General features: G+C 32.2%; 2 protein-coding genes and 1 long non-coding RNA gene across 4 annotated transcripts; 1 reads left to right on the top strand and 2 right to left on the bottom strand.

The window, feature by feature from the left end:
- Positions 1 to 2,256: 2,256 nt before the first annotated feature.
- Positions 2,257 to 3,908, bottom strand: LOC17886363 (expansin-A25). The gene is made up of 2 exons (XM_006292618.2): positions 3,752 to 3,908; positions 2,257 to 2,930 (listed from the first exon to the last, which is right to left on the bottom strand). The coding sequence occupies exons 1-2, from the start codon at positions 3,906 to 3,908 to the stop codon at positions 2,311 to 2,313; spliced, it is 777 nt and encodes a 258-aa protein (XP_006292680.2). The 3' UTR covers positions 2,257 to 2,310.
- Positions 3,909 to 8,829: 4,921 nt separating this feature from the next.
- Positions 8,830 to 9,771, bottom strand: LOC111830714. Its single transcript, XR_002834055.1, has 2 exons — positions 9,561 to 9,771; positions 8,830 to 9,484 (listed from the first exon to the last, which is right to left on the bottom strand). It is a non-coding gene; the product is annotated as an uncharacterized LOC111830714 (long non-coding RNA).
- A 1,253-nt stretch (positions 9,772 to 11,024) lies between these two features.
- Positions 11,025 to 13,433, top strand: LOC17885033 (UDP-glucose 6-dehydrogenase 2). Of its 2 annotated transcripts, none has more exons than XM_006290953.2 (2): positions 11,025 to 11,137; positions 11,739 to 13,433. In XM_006290953.2, exon 2 carries the CDS (start codon positions 11,752 to 11,754, stop codon positions 13,192 to 13,194), a length of 1,443 nt encoding a protein of 480 aa, XP_006291015.1. In that variant the 5' UTR covers positions 11,025 to 11,137; positions 11,739 to 11,751; the 3' UTR covers positions 13,195 to 13,433. The 2 variants fall into 2 exon arrangements, with proteins under 2 accessions (XP_006291015.1, XP_023638134.1); XM_023782366.1 differs by having other exon boundaries at positions 11,043 to 11,137; positions 11,736 to 13,433.
- The last annotated feature ends 574 nt before the right edge of the window (positions 13,434 to 14,007 follow it).

Raw genomic sequence — 14,007 nt, 5'->3', positions numbered from 1 at the left:
CCTTTTCTCATCTTTCTTTCTCTCTTATTCTTTCATTTTCTCTTTATTTATCTAACAACAAATAAAACTTTTCACAATTTTAAAAAATATTTGAATCAGATTTTTTTTCACCCGTGCCTATTCTGGTAAAAAACCCGATCGGTTCCAGTCGGCGGAATTATGTGTTGCATCTCGATGGACAAAATCCGATGGACCAGATTCGGTGGACAAAATCTGGCGGACCAGTTTCGATGGACCAAACATTTTCATTTTGATTAATTAATCTTGTCTATCATGCAAATCTTTTGAAACCACAAGTGGTTCACCATACGATGAAATAAGTGATGTGTCTATATAAGATTTTATCCATGATTTAGCTAGATTTACACAATAGATCATACATTTTGTTTGTAGATGGACAAGATTCGGCCAACTAATTTTAGTAGACTAGATTCGAACTAGTTCTGGTGGAACAGATCTGGTCCATCATTTTTATTTTTTTTTTCCTGCGAGGGCAGTTTTTTCATTTGTAACACTGCCACAAATAGACAAACTGGCATTTTTGAGAAGGTTTTGGTCAAAGTGACAAGAACATAATTTTGAGTTATGAAAGTGGCATAACAAACTAACATTATAATACCTTTATGATAATTTTTTAATGATACCCTTTTGCAAAACTACCATTTTTTTTTGCCATTTTCATTTTTGTCCTCTCTTAAATTTTAATGACCATTTTATCCATAGTTGAAAGAACATTCCTTCCTTAGGATGGAATATTCCTTTCAAAAAAATTTCCGCCAAAAAAAATTTCCAAAAAAATTTCCGCAAAAACTTTTACTAAATTTTTCCCCCAAATTCTTTTTAAAAGGTTTACAAGGATTTTTAAAGGGTATTTTAAAGGATTTACAAGGGGTTTTAAAGGGATTTACAAGAGTTTTTAAATTAGTTTTTAAAAGATTTGTAATGGGTTTTTAAAGGGTTTTAGAAGCTTACAAAGGTTTTTGAATGGTTTTTGAAGGATTTACAATCGTTTTCAGAACATTTTATAACGGTTTTTAAAGGATTTACAATGATTTTAAAAGATTTTCAAATGGTTTTTAAAAATTTACAAGGATTTTTAATGGGTTTTTACAAGGATTTACAAGTGTTTTAAAGGCATTTACAAGGATTTAAAAAATTGTTTTAAAAGGATTTACAAGGATTTTATAGATATCTACAAAGATTTAAAAATAGTTTTAAAGGATTTACAAGGGGGTTTAAAGGGTTTTAGAAGTTTACAAAGGTTTTTAAAGGCATTACAAGGACGTTAAAATTGTTTTTAAGGTTTTAAAAGGGTTTTAGAAGTTTACAAAAGTTTTTATTAAAGGATTTACCACGATTGTAAGGGGTTTAAAGGGATTTACAAGTGTTTATAAATGTTATAAAATGATTTACATAGGTTTACTAAAATTTTTAAAAGTTTTGGATGAAGACATGAAGGATTACATGAAGGATTAAAAGTAGTAGCTAGTAGCAGTAGATTTAGCTATTGATTTGGTATCTAGTGCTAAATAGTATGTGAGGCAATCTCTAATCAACCTCTAAACTGTATCTTTGACAGAGATTAATAAGAATGTGGTTTTTGACTTTGCTCTTATCAGTCGGATTGCATCAGCCACGGGATGGTTTTCTCCCTCAAAGAGCCTTCTAAAATGTAATGTGATTGATAGCTCACTAAACTTTATTGTGTGCAAATAAATGTAAAGAAAGGAAAAAGTTTTAGATTGTCACCAAGATTAGTAATACTTCGATTCAATCATAAAATGAGAAATAATAAAAGGCAACTCTCTATGTTAAAGACAATGATGTTTATTAATCATTACACACTTTATATAGAAATCTATCCTGTTAGAGAGAACCCTAATTACATATGGGCTAGTCATGAGCTTGTTTGTCTCATAGTATTGGCCTTGTTGGCATTTCAATGGCTTATGTAAGACGCTCCAATACATTGCATGTATGGTCAAGACAAAAATTAAAGTCTACTACTATGTGGCTTCGATTCTTCTGGATCATTGAGGTTTGGTCTTAAAATCCTAACACACTCGTCAAGCTTATGGGCCTATCTACCATTTTCCATTTTACCAATTTTGGATTGCTTACAATGAAATGGGACGTTGATACAATCATGTACGATGCTCATAATTGTTTTGAACTTCAAATTTCCAAAAAAAATAGATAAAAATCAATAGTTGTTATTATTAATCTTTATCAAATTTCAAATTAAAATAATAGCTTCCAACTAAAAAAGACAAAACTCTAGAAAACTAAAACAATAACTAAAGAAAACATCTAAAAATTGAGTGTTCCTTCATAAGTTTGACCAAACCCCCAATTCTCTGGTGCAACATTAAAGAACGTCAAGCTCTTACCATCACTTGTCCTAACAACAAACGAGAGCTTTTGTCCAACCAAATCCGAACCAGCATTCCAAATTTGTCCCCAATTCCTACTCATACCAATCCAATTACTCTTATCACCTCTAATCTCAACGTTAGTAACATCTCCTGCACCACCAACGTTATACACCAAAACCATGATAAAATAAGGATTACCCTTAATCTCAAACCTCACACCACCTCTCTTATGACACATTACTCTCCTGAACTTCACTGGAACTATCCCTCCTCTATACTCGGCGAACGAAAGGAACATTTTCATCGATAAGTCGAAGTGTTTGTTAGGAGGGTTGCACCAATGGTACTGAACAGGTTCGTTGTAGTTTGGTGGGCAGAAGTTAGTAGCTGTGATTCTGATTGTACCAGCGTTAGGTTTGCAATATTGTGAGTTCACACACATTAGTTCGAAACATGCACCACAAGTCTTGCCGTTGTTGAATAGTGCTGTGCTTAGTGCTGCGGTCTCTAAGCCGTAACCTTCTTTGAATAAGTCGCCGTAACCACATGCTCCTTCTGTCACACCAAAATAATATACAATTAAAAAAAATAGATACATGAGCATATAAAAAATTGTTGTATATATAATATTGTAACTAGATGATAAACATGTAATTTAATTAGTTGTGACTGAATGATTTTGTTACTTATAATAAACCTTATGGAATGAATAAATCTATAACCATTTTACAATAATTAATTACTCATGTGAGGTTTAGAACTATAAAACACTTTTATCATTTAGTTACAATATAATTTATTCAAGCGTAGAACCAAAACCTAAATATAAGTGATTTCTATATGGTTTTAATTGTCGTAAAACTAAAACCGTAAATCGAAAAAACCAAACCGTAAAAAATACCAAAAAAACCGTACAACCACCCGTAAATTAATTTTTTAATTCTACATATTTAACTAAAAATACTAAATTTGAGCCTATAAAAAGTATTATTTGTAAAACACTAATAATCAAAAATCTTTAGAAGACAAAAATATCGAACCGAAACCAAACCAAAAAACCGTACGCTCCATCCCTAAATTAAATATTTTATAATTCCACATATTTAACTAAAAATACTAAATTTAAGCTTTCAAAAAGTATTACATACTTGAAAGACATTAATAATCTTAAGGCAAAAATATCAAACCGAAACCAAACAAAAAAACCGTACCATCCATCCTTAAGTTAAATATTTTATAATTTCACATAATTAACTAAAACTATGAAATTTAAGCATATAAAAAGTATTACTTGTAAGAAACTAATAATCAAAAATCTTGTAGAAGGCAAAAAACAAAAACACACAAAAAGACATTATAATAACAAAAACACTAACGCATGGTTTCTCCACCGTTAATGTCGCCATAGAACGTAGCGTGTGCGTCGTCCCAAGAAGGGTCGGTAGTTGTAAGACCGACATGAGCCGCCACGACAAGGTTTGAAACCGAGACAAGAATCACAAGTACTATAACAAAACTCATTGTTCGATTCATGTTTTTTTTTTTTTTTTGGTTCTCTTCGTCTTAATTACTACAAAGAAGAGTTATTATTTATACAAGAAGAGGTTTGTTTAGGTTTTTGTAATTTAATGGAAATTATGCAAAATCAGCAGAAAAATATGTTCCCTTATTAAAAGCATTGAGATTGATTTTGCATAATTTTAGTGTCCTGGTATTAATTATTAGAAATTTAGAATCAAATATTTGATAAAGACGTTTTGTGTAATGGATCTTTTGCATATTCGTTTTGTATATTTTACTTCCTTAAGTAAGAAAAAGGGAATTCATACGTTTCTTATCACATTTGTCAATGTACTGTAGATATGAATTTTGGAATTTTATGAAGTATTTGGGTAAATATACATAAATTAGCATGTGATATGTACTACTACTAAAATAGATTTGGAAATTCATGAAATATTTTGAAAAATAGAAAAATTAGCATGTGATTTTTTTTCAAAAAAAACTCCTTTTAATTGAGTGGAATATTTTAAGGCGTACAGAGAGGAATGATAAAGAATCAGTTCATTGTGATCGATTCACAAAAGCTTAAGGTGAGTTTAACTTTAAAAATGTGCATGGTTCTTATTGTTATAGTTTTTTTTTCAAAAAATAATAATTTTGTTTCAAGGCTTCAAACAATACAACAAAATATTGTGATAAATAGTATAAAGAAAACACACAATATAGAACTCTATACTGCAAAATCATGGTTTCTTATTTCACCTTTTTGATTTTATTCCAAGTTGTTTTTTTTTTTTTACTTGAACAATGGACTATGTTGAATTCATGTTATTGTTACAATTAGGTCTAAGTATTCGGTTTCAGTTTGGTTACGCTTGGTTTTGGTTAGTTAAGATATGGTAATGTAATAACCATTCGATTATTTTAGCAATTCCGATTTGGATTGGTTCGATTTTCTTTCAGTTCGGTTTGATTAGAATATTTGTATAAATAACCATAACTAAATATCTATAAAAATAACAAAAATTAACCGAACCAAAGTTAACCAAATTCGCCCAGACCCAACTACATTTCCTTCCATATATTTTTTTTTAAGTTACCGTATTTTTCCCTTCTATACTTATTATTTTTCTCAACTTTCTTACGTAAATTTTTGTTTAAAAAAACACTACACAAACTTATTTTTTATATGATGAAAAAAAAAACTTATTTTTTATATTTAAATTACTAAGTCTCTAAATGAACCAATCAATAAACTGATAACTACTTAATTGGTTTGACTTAAACCAACCTTAATTAAAATTGAACCGACCATAACTAAAATTAATTCAATTTTAACTTAAATTAGATCCAAATCTTCTTTAATTCCTTACTCAATACTGACACGATTCTATCTCACTAAATTAAATGAATGTTTCTTAATCTTTTTTTTTTTGGCGGAACTAAATTTTCTTAATCCGTTTAATCACTCTTGTCCCCTTTAAAAGCATATCACATAGGCATTCCTCTAATTTTAGAAGTATTCTTAGACCATTGGCATTGCATGTCCCATGGCAGTCCCCCAGTTTTTAGCAAAAAAATAAATAAATAAATAAAAATTTGTGTGGGTCATTTCTTTAAACGAGACCGTCCCTCCTCCATTTGCGGGCCCCACTGACACGTGGCGGCCCGCGATTAGTTATTTTTTGTTTTTTGTTTTTTTTTAAATTTTTTAGAAAGAAAAAAAAAATTGAGACCTAAACCGGTCTCAAAGATGAACATGCCCTTATGGCCTTGGGCTTTAAGAGAAAACAAATTTTGTTTATTTTTTCCTAAATTTTGTTTTTTAAATAAAAATATCTATCACCAACGAGGACAAACCCTTTCTTTACTTTTTATATAAATTAGAGCCAATTATCTTCTATGTTTTCTTACAAAAGAAAAGATAATAATCAAATCAGGCCATTTGAACAAACTCATGGGTATGTGCTATCGACATCTCATCATGATATCTCATCATTTGTTGTGACATCTGATAGCTTTTAGTTTTGGTTCTTACTCAACTATTTTCAATATGTAACGTGAAAAATACTCTATAGAAAACAATAATTAAAGATATATTCTCTAATTCGTAAGCAATCTCATATTCTTGCTTTTCAAGTTTTTGCTACAAGACGAACTCATATTCTTGCTTTTCATTTCTCTGTTTCAAATCATGAAAACACTTTTCTTTCCTACCTTTACACCAAAAAGAAAAAGAAAACAAAATGCTTCCACAAAAATGAAACTTTCAATAATTCAACTAGAGATCAATGGTGCAAAGTTTATAGATTTTAGATATGACTACTTTGATCCGGATTAGGTACTTTCTTAAAATAAAATAAAATTAATCTTTAATACAATATGTTTATCAAGAAATTTTTTTTTGATAATATCTGAAAAAAAAAATTCACATATTAATTTAGATATATTCCTCAAAATACCACATTCTAAGGTTTTTTTTTCAGAAATACCACGATAAAGTCTTTTTCCAAATTAATACCACAAAAGTTTTATTTATTTCAAATAATACCATAAACTTCAAAATTGATTTTTAAGGATCTATATTTTGGATTAATTATTTATATTAGGGTATCATTTTTAATTTTCAGGGGTAAGGTTTAGTGGTTAGGATTTGGAGATTAGTTTTGAATGTTAAAAATTAATTTTAGTCTTGTAATATTTTTGAATAAATATGATGGTATTTTTACAAAAATTAAACTGATATTGGTATTTTTGAATCAAAATACTCATTTTAGTGATACTTATAAGATTTGCTTATATATATACTAGTCGGTTGCCCGCACTACGCGCGGGAGTTTATTATGTTGTTTATGAGTAATTAATTCGTATTTTATAATCTACTTATTTTTTTCACTATACCATACTTTACTTTTTTAAAACTTAAATTGTGTTTGTATAGAAAAACTATTGAGTTTTACCTTCATTAGTTGTTGAGAAATTAAGTTTGTATAGTATAAGTCGAAGTGTGGGCGTAAATGGAAGTGCGGTTGAGAATCATTGAGAAACGTGTGCTATTAGGGTTTTTACCAAATATAGATCTAAATGTTAATATTTTGGACCCTTTTATATATTGGCATGAAATTTGAACATGATTTGTGGGTTTCGGGCGGATTGATATATTTTTTAGTTGTTTACATTATCTCTTTATATATTGTCATAATTTATTATTTTTTGTTTTACGTTTTCCTTTTTTGGATTTGTCGTACTTTATATCTCGTAATGATCATTTATATACTATTATATATTTTTCTGATTTTATGTTTTATATATTTTTTGTTTTTTCATATGGAACAATTTTTAAATTTAACATATTAGTATAATTTACTTTATATTTAGTTTATTTCATTTAATAATGTTTTTATTTTAATTTTCAATTTTATGAGATATAGTTAATTTTTTATTTTGTTTATTAGTTTAACATATGTGGTGTATTGGAAAAAATAGTTAAATTCATATTGAAACTTCTAAAGAAATATTATTTTTATTTTTACCTTTTTATATGTTTATAAATATTAGAATTCATGTTTCGGTCCGACTTATCTCATTTATGTTAGAAAATATTTTGAGACATAAATTAGATAGATTTATATTCTCAAAATTTCTTACTTTTTGCTCTATTCCCGTTAAATCCCATTATATTTAGGTTTACATTGTGTAAATATAATCATATATATATTTTAAACATTCACTAAAAACTATAATCTATTATTTATATATTTGTTAGTATAATCGATAATTAGTAAGTTTTTAACTTTTAATCAATTATCCTTTTTAGTTTTATAATGTATAATATAAAAAAGACCTTTCATATTCATTTTTGAAAAACTTATTTACATAGATTTAAATATTAAAATTAAATGATAAAATGGTATAATTAATTTTAAAAATTAAATAATAAAATGAGGTGGATGATGATGTGGCTTAAGGAGAAGAGAGAAAAAGTTAACTTTATATATATAGATATATAACTATGTTTGTTTATATGTGTAACTATATATAGAAAATATATATCCAAATTTTTTTTTTGTCAACAACAAACTATAAATAGCTCAAAAGAACCAATTGAGAGGACAATTTTTTACATACTTGACAAGATGCAGAACAGAACAAACTTTGCATGTCAGAGAATCCGCTTTTACATTTAGATGTCGTGGTATTAGAGATAAAGAAAAGGTTGAAAATTCTTCCCTACCAATGCTAATATCGTCAAAGTAAACAGAGAAAGCGGGCCACTCAGAAGGAGAAATAAATTTATAATTTTAATGATCTGTCCGTTCTGAATATTTGACATTTTGGAGTGAACAAAACTGTTTTGGGAAGAAAACGATTTGTATTAACTGAATTAGAGTGAAGAAAACTTTGTTTAAGATGACGAAGGAAAGAGAGTTAGTGGTCGCATGTTAGATCTACAATTTGACGTTGTTTGATTTCAGTTTAGTCAGCAGTAGTATCAGTTGTCGTCGCTAGATTTATCTAGAAAATTTGTTGTGGGCTTAGGTGTTCTTCGAAACTGGCTCAAAAAAGGGAACTAGATACTCTTGTCAATGAGCGCGGCGGCTTCATTCGTGCTGCAAAACAGTCACTCTTGTATCCCTCAAAATTATTGATCGATGTTTCCTTCCAGTGGCAACCAAGATCCAATCAAAGTTTTGTTTTTTTTTTTAAATTTAGAGTAAATTCCTAGACATATGAAATAGTCCAAGACTAATCTCTGTAGAGGTGTGGCCCACAACTAAATCATCTCTCGAGATATTCAAATAGGCCGAAAACAAGGGTCCATATCCTTGTTGCCACATAATAAATGAGATGTAATTAACATACGAAGAGAATTGATTTCTCACCTAGACTAACATGACAACTCTTTTACTGGATAAAAACCACTCGCCCACCACTATGGGGTTAGATCCGATAAAAGTTATTGTAACGTAATTCTAATCTTTGTTTTATTACAGTATAATAACTCCTCAATCCCTTCGGAGTTTTTTTTTTGGGTAATAGAGAGGAGACAAAGGCGGAGGAAGACAATATCCCCCTAGAAGCTAAGACCATACAAAAGAGAAATACAATATAGAAATACAGCACATATAATTAAAACAAGAAAAGCTAGCGATCAAAACCTAACACTCACAAAAGCAACACGACTTTAAACTGAAAAGCTAATAGAATCTAAGAAAGCAAAAAGACCTCTTCTTAGCAAAAAACCATTGAATGAGATTTACCAAGAATGTATATGGCCAATCCAAAAATGATAACTTCTACCTCCTCTTATCACAATGAGAGCCAAAATCTCGAAACTAGGAATCAAGACTTCGTGATCCGCCAAGCAAGACAGATAAATGGAGAACAAATACGTACATTTCGCTTCCAGATACGACGTTGACGATTACAAGTCTACAACGCCAATAAACACCAGTTACCACCTAGTTTTTTTTTGGTCAACAATGGGCCACAACTGGCCAACCCATTAGCCTAATCCTTACAAATATGTAGGGAGCGCGACTCGATCCCTGGTGTGATGGTGCATGTCCATCAGTGAACTTATAACTTGCCACTAGACTAAGTCACTTCATCCAGTTACCACCTAGTTAGAAGTCATACCTCAACAGATCTCTAAAGTAAAGACAAGTAAAGAAGTCTAACCCCTCGATTAACACCAGCCTCAAACTGCATCACATCTCTAACAGATCTGGAATCAACCTCTTTGTTGGCTCCACCAAAACAACTAGCTCCGGCCACTCGACTGTTCATGTTAAAATTCCAGAACCCCTGCACAAACAAGACCATATCCCATTGAAAGACCACACGAAGACAAACCTTAAACTAAACAGAAAAAAAAAAATTAGAAAAAAGACTAGAGCCGGTGCTAAAGGAGCCATCGCATTCCGGTTTGGGAGGCTTGACGAGTTTCTATATATATACATATATAAATATTTGACATTTGGACTACTATTATAAACTCAAATAATAACTCATAATAATACCACACCTAGTTTCAAAAATACATATTTTCCACTCGTAGACTTGTTTTGTTGTGCATGCCAGCAAAAAAAATCTTACGATGTACAAACGCGTACGGCACTAAAAACACAAGGGGTATTATCGTCATTTACCATATTACTCGGTTTAGCCTAGAACTGTCAATTAGGACAAAAGACCGCGGGTTAGAGTCCAATCCGCTCTAAAATTGAGCGGTCTAGGATTTTAGTTTTGGTGTTCGCGGTCAAGCGGGCTGAGTCCGCTGCGGTCTAAAATCATTGGCGGGCTAATTGCGGTCAGCGGGCTAAACCGCGGACTAATTGAAACTTAATTTTCTATTTAAGTATTTAACTTGATTTTTTAAAGACGGTTCTACAAACCTATGACTCCATGTCTCTACTAAGTTTATTTGTGTTTTGTTGAGACATTAGAGGATCTTTTAAAAGATTTTTTGGCTTTGATTTAGAAGATATACAAAAGATTTTTTCTAAATCCTTATTATTTTATTATTATGCTTGTTAGTCTCTATATTGGTAGAAATATGATTTGTGTGATATACTTTATATTAGGCTTGATATTTTTACTTTGTCATGAAATGTTGAATGGGTCCGTAGTGTGGTAATTTACAATTAGTGACACTTGTGACTAGTAACTTGTTTAATTGTGGGTATAAGTTGTATACCCTAATAATCAACTTAAAAAAATCTTTTAAATGTAATAACAATAATAACTAATTAGAAAAAGTATATTTTACTACTTATAGATTTAACTATATTAAATTTTAAATTGTTTTGTTCTTATTAAATAAAAGACCGCGGACTGAACCGCATATCCGCATATATGAAGCGGGTTGGATTAGGATTATGAATTTTATGACCGCGGATCAAAGCGGGCTGGCCCGCCAAAACCCGCATTAAAAAAAAATCCGCCGCGGTTAGGGCTGAAAATCCGCGGTCTAGCCCTAATTGACAGCTCTAGTTTAGCCCAGATGTGTAAAACGCAATCAAACACGGTGCTCCACCACCACCGAACCTACAGGTTCGTTTTTTCTTACAACTCTCTCTCTCTCTGGTCGGTCAAGGGCAAAACCGGAAATATACTTCCCTTATAAAACGCACCCTTTGCTTCCGTTTTGTTTCAGACTATTCTACGTTCTCCTCACACCATTTTCACTCGCTGATTCGTGTCTGAAGGAGATAAACAAAAAGTTTCATCAGCTTTGTAGAAGAATCCCTAGAGAGGTAAATGATAATAACACAAAATCTCGTTTCTGTTTTTGATATTTTTCACCGTTCGTTGTCTCCTGATCTCTGTTTTTGAATCTCAGATCGGCTTTTCTAAGTTTATAATTCTGATTCAAAACCATATAGATCTGTTTTTCATTAGAACGTTAATGATGTTTTGCTTTCATGTTATGTGTTCTTAGTTGTTTATGTTTTGATTTTTAAGATCTGCCTCTGTTTTAAGATCTGACTCTGTTTTCAAATCTGACTCTGTTTTGGTTTTGTAAAAGATCAAACTTTTAATGATGTTAGTCTCAAAATTACAACAAAACTTTTCTTTAATAATTGGGAATTAGAATTTGCTTTAAAAGATTGGATCTTTTTTAAAAAGGATCTACCTTTTTTGCTGATCCTCTGTTTTGAAATCTGACTCTGTTTTAAAACCTGACTCTGTTTTGTTTTTGTAAAAGATCCAACTTTTAATGATGTTGGTTACAAAATTGGAACTTGGGAATTAGAATTTTGCTTTAAAAGATTGGATCTTTTTGAAAAAGGATCCACCTTTTTTGCTGATCCTCTGTTTTGGGCTTGATGATAAAGTTCTTGATTTTATAAGCAGAGAAAAGGAGAAGATGGTGAAGATTTGTTGTATTGGAGCTGGGTATGTTGGTGGACCAACAATGGCAGTGATTGCTTTGAAATGTCCAGATATTGAAGTAGCTGTTGTTGATATCTCTGTACCACGTATCAATGCTTGGAACAGTGACCAGCTTCCGATTTACGAGCCTGGTCTTGACGATGTTGTGAAGCAATGCCGTGGCAAGAACCTTTTCTTTAGCACTGATGTTGAGAAACATGTGAGGGAAGCTGATATTGTGTTTGTTTCTGTTAACACACCGACTAAAACTAGAGGTCTTGGTGCTGGTAAAGCTGCTGATCTTACTTACTGGGAGAGCGCTGCGCGTATGATCGCTGATGTTTCGGTTTCTGATAAGATTGTTGTTGAGAAATCGACTGTCCCGGTTAAAACAGCTGAGGCGATTGAGAAGATTTTGACACATAACAGTAAAGGGATTAAGTTTCAGATACTTTCTAACCCGGAGTTTTTGGCGGAAGGGACTGCGATTAAGGATCTTTTTAACCCTGACCGTGTTCTCATCGGAGGACGGGAAACCCCGGAAGGGTTTAAAGCGGTTCAGACGCTTAAAGATGTGTATGCTCATTGGGTTCCTGAAGGCCAAATCATAACAACCAATCTTTGGTCTGCTGAGCTTTCCAAGCTTGCGGCTAATGCTTTCTTGGCTCAACGGATTTCGTCTGTTAATGCTATGTCAGCTCTATGTGAAGCTACCGGTGCAGATGTCACACAGGTGTCTTACGCGGTTGGTACAGATTCAAGAATCGGTCCCAAGTTCTTGAACTCGAGCGTTGGATTCGGGGGTTCGTGTTTCCAGAAGGATATTCTGAATCTTGTCTACATCTGTGAGTGCAATGGACTACCAGAAGTGGCAGAGTACTGGAAGCAAGTCATCAAGATCAATGACTACCAGAAGAGTCGGTTCGTAAACCGTGTTGTTTCCTCCATGTTCAACTCTGTATCGAACAAAAAGATTGCGGTTCTCGGTTTCGCATTCAAGAAAGATACCGGTGACACGAGGGAGACTCCAGCCATCGATGTTTGCAAGGGTCTTTTAGAAGACAAAGCAAGGCTAAGCATCTACGACCCGCAAGTGACTGAAGAACAGATCCAGAGGGATTTATCCATGAACAAGTTCGATTGGGACCATCCTCTTCATTTGCAGCCAATGAGCCCAACAACAGTGAAACAAGTTAGCGTTACTTGGGACGCGTACGAGGCAACCAAAGACGCGCACGGTATCTGCATCATGACAGAGTGGGATGAGTTCAAGAACTTGGATTTCCAAAAGATCTTTGACAATATGCAGAAACCGGCTTTCGTGTTCGATGGAAGAAACATTATGAATCTACAAAAGCTAAGAGAGATTGGTTTCATTGTTTACTCCATTGGTAAGCCTCTAGATGCATGGCTCAAGGACATGCCTGCAGTTGCTTAAGCAAGAAGAAAAGGGACAGGTCCATTGCTGATTCTTTTTACCTATCATTTTGTGCTTTAAAGACTTGTTACAACATTTATTACTATCTGTTTGTTATGTAATCTCTGGTTTGTGGCTTTTTTGGTATCACTTTCATATTATTTTTTTGGTCGAAGAGGACTTGTTTATTCGACGATGTCGTTTCAGTTTTGTTGTTTCCTTAGAAAACTTAAATAAAGATTGGTTCTTATTGGAGCAAAGTGACACTTGTTGTGTTTTGTCTGTAAGAAATAAGAATCACATGATCTCTCTCTCTCATGTCTCATCACTGTTGGTTTAGGAACACCAAACAAGTTTTCAAGGTTGGAGAGATTCTTCAGTGACACCTAACGTTTCCATGTTTAAAGCTTTAACGTAAAGATTTAGATGCTTTCATGTTTTAGACCTTAACCTCAACATAGTCTTTTTTGACAACCATTTCTTTTCAGTTACATGGTCCAAATCAAGGCTTCAAATTACAAATGTAGTAGTAAGAGATCTCTTTAGTGTCGCTTCACTCCAAAAAGAACCTTATACACTTTCCCTTGAACACAACCAAAGGTCAAAGGCTTCACTCTCTAATATTGCATGCTTAATATATTAGATGGATCAAGATTCAAACCTTGAGAGACTTTGATCATTATGAGTTTTTTTTTTCATATAAAATCATGTAACCCGGGGCATCGGTTAACCATTCGGTTGCCGTTCGGTTTCGGTTAGTTCAGATGTAATAATATAATAACCAGAAGTGACGAGAGTTACAATTTTAGAAGTAAAAAATTATGGGAGTTACAG

The sequence above is a fragment of the Capsella rubella genome, unplaced genomic scaffold (genome assembly GCF_000375325.1).
Source record: "Capsella rubella cultivar Monte Gargano unplaced genomic scaffold, Caprub1_0 scaffold_5, whole genome shotgun sequence".
In the NCBI taxonomy this organism is placed as follows: Eukaryota; Viridiplantae; Streptophyta; class Magnoliopsida; order Brassicales; family Brassicaceae; genus Capsella; species Capsella rubella.
This window is presented reverse-complemented; position numbering and strand designations above follow the sequence as displayed.

Coding starts and splice junctions, on each gene's coding strand:
- LOC17886363 (XM_006292618.2), bottom strand. CDS start 3,908: ATGAATCGAACAATGAGTTTTGTTATAGTACTTGTGATTCTTGTCTCG. Junction 2,931..3,751: donor TAACGGTGGAGAAACCATGC/GTTAGTGTTTTT, acceptor TTGGTGTGACAG/AAGGAGCATGTGGTTACGGC.
- LOC17885033 (XM_006290953.2), top strand. CDS start 11,752: ATGGTGAAGATTTGTTGTATTGGAGCTGGGTATGTTGGTGGACCAACA.